Source organism: Protobothrops mucrosquamatus, unplaced genomic scaffold (genome assembly GCF_001527695.2).
Source record: "Protobothrops mucrosquamatus isolate PMUCROS unplaced genomic scaffold, P.Mucros_1.0 scaffold4164, whole genome shotgun sequence".
Lineage (NCBI taxonomy): Eukaryota > Metazoa > Chordata > Lepidosauria > Squamata > Viperidae > Protobothrops > Protobothrops mucrosquamatus.
Window position 1 is genome coordinate 13,002 of NW_015390090.1, and position 6,948 is coordinate 19,949.

General features: G+C 41.1%; 1 protein-coding gene across 1 annotated transcript in view; it reads right to left on the bottom strand.

Annotated features, from left to right (window-relative positions):
- Positions 1-1,567: 1,567 nt before the first annotated feature.
- Positions 1,568-6,948, bottom strand: part of LOC107298647 (adhesion G protein-coupled receptor B1-like) — a gene marked incomplete at its 5' end in the record, with an annotated part of 47,575 nt that continues 42,194 nt past the window's right edge. The window contains 2 exons of the mRNA XM_015828025.1: positions 1,568-1,765; positions 6,524-6,628. Coding sequence (XP_015683511.1) covers positions 1,568-1,765; positions 6,524-6,628 — 303 coding nt within the window. The remainder of the gene's footprint in view (positions 1,766-6,523; positions 6,629-6,948) is intronic.

Below are 6,948 nucleotides of genomic sequence, written 5' to 3' on the forward strand. Positions count from 1 at the left end.
ACCCCAGGGATTACAAAGATTTGAAAGTCAGCTGCATCCTCACATTTTCCTTGAAAGCAAAATCAGGAAAGAAAAAAAAAGCGCTCGAAAAAAAATCAAAGAAAGTTGGTGGATTTCAAGTTCTCTTTTTATTGAAGAAAAGGAAAAAAAAAACCGAAGAAAAAAAATAGAGATTTTTTTTTCCCCAAGTGAACTTTACTCACTGTGTGTGTGTTTGTGTGTTTTTTTGTCTCGGTTTGTCTCAAAGTCTAAGGCAAATGTTCTATTCAATGTCTCCAGGTTAGTTCGCTGAGGACTTTCTGCTTTGAAGAGTGGATGGGTCAAAAGATGGGGAGGGGTTTTTTTTGTGTCTTTCAAAACGAAAAATAGGAGGAAAAAACCAAACCAAACAAAAAACAACAACAACCCTGAATTCGCAGGAACCATTGGAACAAAAGCCCACCACGAGTTTCTGGATGACTGACTAACGAGTTGATAGGATGACCTACATTCTTTTTTTGTGTGTTCATTGATTTCCTTTTATTTATTTTTTATTTTAAAAAAAAAAACACCCTCCCTTTTTACCCAGTAAAGCAGGTTTTGTGGTGGTTCTCCAGTTGAATGGATTTTTAACTTAAGAGGAGTTTGTTCGTTGTCCAAATGTCACACTCCGCTTACCGATGCTGAAGAGGTCGCCCCAAAAAAATAAAATTGGAATAGAAGAAAGGGATTTGAAATCTTCCAGCCCGGATAGTTTGTCCGTCTCCCTTGGTTCTCCTTCTCCACAGATATTCTCCCAATGAGGTCAACGGAGGGTTGATGGAGACGTCCAATGGGCAGATGTCTTGTGTGAGATTCTGAGGCTTTCCCACTGGTGACGAGGAGGCGTGAAAAGATGATGAGTGTTTTTCTCTTTTTCATTCCTCATGGATTCAGGAGACAAAGTGCTAGTAGATTAGTGTCCAATAGTGATCTCTTCGCTGCTTGGTCTCCCGTTAATGTTGTTCTTTCTGCTTGTCACTTCTTTTTTTTTTGTCATTCCTGACATTTGTTATCACCACGTGCCTATCCACATCAAAGCCCCTCCACTCGTCCTTCGTTTTCTTCTAAGGACATTTGGAAAAAGTTTAATTCTTCTTCTTTTGCCCTCCCCAATTTCCACCCTTCCCTTCGGCCAACCTTTCTTTCTTCTTTGTTACTCGGGAAAAGTCAGGTTTCGTTCACTTACTACTACTACTGTGCTCTAAAAAGGAATGGTAATTCCTCCATCTCGGTCTATGGCGGACGTAACCGAGATATTCTTGTATTTTCCTGCAGTTAGGTTTCAGCGAGACTCCAGCTGGCTCAGTTCTCTGCCTTTTAATTCCACACAACGGGCTCTTTCTTTCTTTCTTTCTTTCTTTCTTTCTTTCTTTCTTTCTTTCTTTCTTTCTTTCTCTCTCTCTCTCTCTCTCTCTCTCTCTTTCTTTCTTTTTTAAAAAAGTTTCTAACCTGTTTATGTTTTGTTCTTGTTTTGTTTTCCGGTAGGGTGAGGAAAGACACCCAAAGAGTCTTTTTTTTCCCTTCTTTTATTCTCTCCTCCTCCTTCTCAGACCTCTGTCTGGAGGTCAATAATGTCCTGTCCCACCAGGGGAATTGTTGTGCCTGACTTCTCCCATTCCACAGTTTTGAGTTCTAAAGGAGACTGAATCTCAGTCTCCATCTCCTTTTTGACCCAAGCTGGGGGCGAGTGGACCTTCCGGAGCGTTTCCCAAGGTCTCTTGTTTGGTGTCGGCTGCTTCTCTTGCTAGAAAAGAATCAGAGCACAGAAGGAAAAAGGAAGTGAGATGCCAGAACCAAACAGGGATACAGAATACAGATTAAAAAGAGTCGGAAGGGACCTTGGAGGTCTTCTAGTCCAACCCCCTGCTCAAGCGGGAGACCTTACACCATTCCAGACAAAGGGCTGTCTAGTCTATTTTGGAAAACCTCCAGCAATGAAACGCACCCACAACTTCTGGAGGCAAGCTGTTTCGCTGGTTAATTGTTCTCACTGCCAGGAAATTTCTAGGTTGGCTCTCTCCTTGATCAATGTCTATGGAGGATCTCAATCACCCTGGTCATGGCTGCCCCAAAGATGCTTTTCAAAAGCAATTAGACTTTCTTGGGTTTTGTTTTTTTTTCTTTCAAAAGAAGCTGAAGAACTGAAGAAACTTCTTGGATGAGAAGAAAAAAGGTTTCAAGGTAAAAACCAAGAAAGGTCCAGTTGCCTATTGAAAAGCACCTTTGGGATTTTCCTTGATAAGTTTCTATCCATTGCTTCTTGTCCTGCCCTCCAGGGCTTTGGAGAATAAGTCACCCCCCCCTCTTCTCTACGACAGCCCCACAAGTATTAGAAGGAAGCCATCATGTCACCCCTCATCCTTCTCTTCTTTAGACTAGACATGCCCAGTTCTTGCAACCATTTCATAATCTGCTTCAGCTTCTAGTCCCCTGATCGTCTTTGCTTCTCTTCTCTGCACTCTGCACTCTTTCTAAGATTGTTTTTGTATCGTGGTAACCAAAACTGGATGCAGGATTCCAAGTGTGGTCTTATCACTGGAGAATAAAGCAGTACTAGCATTTTACGTGATCTTGATACTATCCCTCTGTTAATGGAGCCCAGGACTGCATGGTCTATATTTTATTTTATTTTATTGTTTTATTTATTTTATTTTATTTTATTTATTTTATTTTATATTATTTTGTATTTATTTTATTTTATTTTATTATTTTATTTTATTTTTGTTTATTTTTATTTAGTTTATTTTATTATTTTATTTTATTATTATTATTTGTTTTATTTTGTCTTATCTTGTATATTTTGTTTTATTTTTTATTTTGTTTTTATTTATTTTATTTTTTATTTTGTTTTATTTTATTTTTTATTTATTTTATTTTGTTTTGTTTTGTTTTATTTTTCTTATTTATTTTATTTTATTTATTATTTTATTTATTTTTTATTTTTTATTTCATTTCATTTATTATTTTTTTTATTTTTTATTTTTTATTTCATTTCATTTATTATTATTTTATTTTAGTTTTATTTATTTTATTTTTTATTTATTTTGTTTCATTTATTTTATTCTAATTTTTCATATTTTATTTAATTTTATTATTTTATTTTACTTTATTTTTTTATTTTATTTTTGTTTTATTTCTATGCTGCCCATGTCCCCTGGGCAGCTGGTTGGGATCTGGGATTTAGGTCAATTGCAAAACTGAACTGGAAGGTCTTAAGGCCGCCCTTCTTATGAGGAATCGTACTACGAGATGTTCCTCTGTGGAAAAATAAAAGGAAATTGTGGATGTTTTTCCCAGAATGACCTGATATAAAAGAGCAACATTTTAATTGCAAGGCTAAAAAAAAACCCCTGCCGATCCAAGAGAGGATTAGAATAGCTACAATGATGTAAAACAGGGGTCTTCAAACTTGGCCCTTTTATGACTTGTGGACTTCAACCCCCAGAATTCCTCAGTCAGTGTGGCTGGCTGAGGAATTCTGGGAGTTGAAGTATACAAGTCATAAAAGGGCCAAGTTTGAAGACCCCTGATGTAAAAGGCTTTGTACTTCCTCTTATTGAGAGTAGACCCAGCCAAGGCAGTACCAGGTTGAGCTTTAGTTTCCCACCTTACAAAATAACAGAATTGGAAGGGACCTTGGAGGTCTTCTAGTCCAACCCCCTGCTCAAGCAGGAGACCCTCTACCATTCCAGACAAATGGCTGTCTAGTCTTTTCCTGAAAACCTCCAGAGATGAAGCATCTACAACTTCTGGAGGCAAGCCGTTCCACTGGTGAATTGTTCTTACTGTTATGGTAGGAAATTTCTCCTTAGTTCTAGATTGCTTCTCTCTTTGGTTAGTTTCCATCTTTGGCTTCTTGTCCAGCCTTCAGGTGCTTTGGAGAATAGCTTGACTCCCTCTTCTTTGGGACAGCCCCTGAGATACTGGAAGACTGCTATCATGTCCCCCCTCGTCCTTCTCTTCATTAAACTAGACATACCCAATGCCAGCAACCGTTCCTTATATGTTTTAGCCTCCAGTCCCCTAATCATCGTTGTTGCTCTTCTCTGCCCTCTTTCCAGAATCTCAACATCTGTTTTATATCGTGGAGATCAAAATTCGATGCAGTATTCCAAGTGTGGCCTTACCAAGGCCTTGTAAAGTGGTATTAACACTCCACGTGACCTCGATTCTATCCCTCTGTTAATACAGCGTAGGACTGTGTTGGTTTTTTTGGTGGCTACAGCGCCTTGTTCATTCATATGTAGTTGATTGTCCACTAGCTCTCTCTCCTTTACAACAGATCTCCCTCACAGTAACGACAATTGAGAAAGGTACCCCCTATTCTATTCCTGTGCATGTACTGTATTTTTCTGAAGTTGTTTAAAGATTATTTCAGTTCTTTTGTATCTTTTAACCTATTTGAAGTGGGTGATGGAAGTAGGAAAAGTTGAAATACATCGGATCGGTCCTGTACGCCCAGGTTTGCCCTGGGTTGACTTTGGCATCTCACAGGAAGTTTATTATGTGGGGACTCTTACGTGATTTGCCTTGAGTTCTGATAAAAATTGTATGTCTCTTAGAGTAGAACACAGGTAAGTCCTGAACACACAATCCCCAATTTGAGTTGCCAATTTATCCAGGCAGTGTTGCCCCATTTACAACCTTCCCTGCCACCACCGTTAAGGGAACCACTGCATCGTTAAGCGAGTAACACGGCGGTTCATGAATCAAGGTCTAAAAAAGTCGATCACGTGGACCCCAGGATGCCGCAACCGTCATAAACATGAGCCCGTTGCCAAGCGTCCAAATTTTGATCACGTCACCCTGGGGAGGCTGCCACAGCCGCGTGAAAAAAGGTCATACATCACTGGTTGTAACTCTGGACGGTCACCAAATGAGCTGTCGAGGACCACCTGTATAAATGGCACAATGAAAGCAACCGCATGCCACTTGGGATGTTCTGAAAATCTACCATGTTGGAGGTGGGCAAGGCTAGGAAAGTCATTATGGATGGTTGGGGTGGAATGCAACCAAAGATCCCTCAAGGTGGAAGGGATGACCACCTCGGGTCTCCTCGCTATGGGATACAGAAAGAGGGCAGGAAGCATTCCAAGAATGTTGGCTTGTGACTAGGAAGGCCGAATGTTGGTTTCTGGTGATAGGATGTAGCTGGCAACATGCAGCGTAAGAAGGTTGGAGAGGAGATGTATCTATGAGGCCCTAGGAGGAGAAACGCAGGCAGTAAGACTTACGCTGGCATTAGTTTTATCACTGCCACTTGAGGAAATGCTCCATCTTTTCATGGCCTAAACATACAAGAGAAAATAGGGTGGGTTTTTTTCCCCTCCCCTTTCGAACCCACCATACAAGGCTGCCAAAAGAAGGTGGACCTTCCAAGAAAGATATTGAAATCCAAGAAACAGGGGGAAAAAAACCACGTTAGACATGTTAGACTTAAACAAACCAATATGACTTACATTCCCAAATTTCGGCTTTTGGCAACAATCTGGAGGGATCTAAGCCACCAATCCAACACCAGGATTAGGAATATCCTGGGTGGAGATAATTAAATTCAAAGATAATAATGTTGACTAGACGTGACCACCTTTCTCTGCCTATTTCTCTGAAGAGATTTTGTTGTTGTTAGTTGCGAAGTCGTGTCCGACCCATCGCGACCCCATGGACAATGTTCCTCCAGGCCTTCCTGTCCTCTACCATCTTCTGGAGTCCATTGAAGCTCACGCCTCCTGCTTCAGTGGCTCCATCCAGCCACCTCATTCTCTGTCGTCCCCTTCTTCTCTTGCCCTCCATCTTTCCCAGCATTAGGCTCTTCTCCAGTGAGTCCTTCCTTCTCATTAGGTGGCCAAAGTATTTGAGTTTCCACTTCAGGATCTGGCCTTCTAAAGAGCAGTCAGGGTTGATCTCCTCTAGGACTGACCGGTTGGATCGCCTTGCAGTCCAGGGGACTCGCAGGAGTCTTCTCCAGCACCAGAGTTCAAAGGCCTCCATTCTTTGGCGCTCGGCCTTTCTTATGGTCCAACTTTCATAGCCATACGTTGCAACAGGAAAAACCATGACCGTGACTGTACATACTTTTGTTGGCAGGGTGATGTCTCTGCTTTTTAGTAGGCTGTCTAGATTTGCCATAGCTTTCCTCCCCAGGAGCAAGAGATTAGTATCGGTCAAATAGAAGATTATTCAAAGGAGAACATTTCTGAGAAGGATGATTGGGGTTCTAACATTTAGGGAAGAGGGAAGATCCTATTTTTTTATTTCATAATTTTCTCCCATAGATTTTTTTTCCAGTGGTGGCACCATCAACACCAAGAGCGAATCTTGATCTTCTAAAACTGTTGGCCAATTGCTCCTTCACCTTGGGAGCTGCAGAGAAACTGCCTTCTTGGTTTCATTTCTGTGATCTTAGAGGGTTTTTTTAAAAAAAAAAACAAAAACAAAACAAAAACTATTTGCATCCAGGTCTGGTAGAGCTCAGAAACTTCCAAGGATTGGAAAGGCTCACCTTAGTCTCCATGGGTGGAGATTCTTTTTCCTTCTCTGCATGTTGCAGCTTCCGGTTCAGGTCCTGGAACATGTCTTGGTGACGTTTTCTTGTGTGCATGATTTTCTACAACAGGGAACATCCAGATAAGTTGAGGGTTTGGGAGAAGCAAATGAACATTGGAAATGAACATTGTCTGTCTGTCTGACCTGTCTGTCTAGTGTATAACCAATCAGTCTGTCTGTCTAACCGTCTGTCTGTCTGTCTGCCTGCCTACCTACCTTGTCTGTCTGTCTGTCTGTCTGTCTCTCTCTCTCTATCTCTCTATCTTGTCTGCCTGCCTGCCTGCCCTATCTATCTGTGTCTTTCTCTGTCCATCCCTCCCTCCGTTCCTCCCTCCCTCCATCATCCATCCATCCGTCCATCCCTCCCTCCATTATCCACCC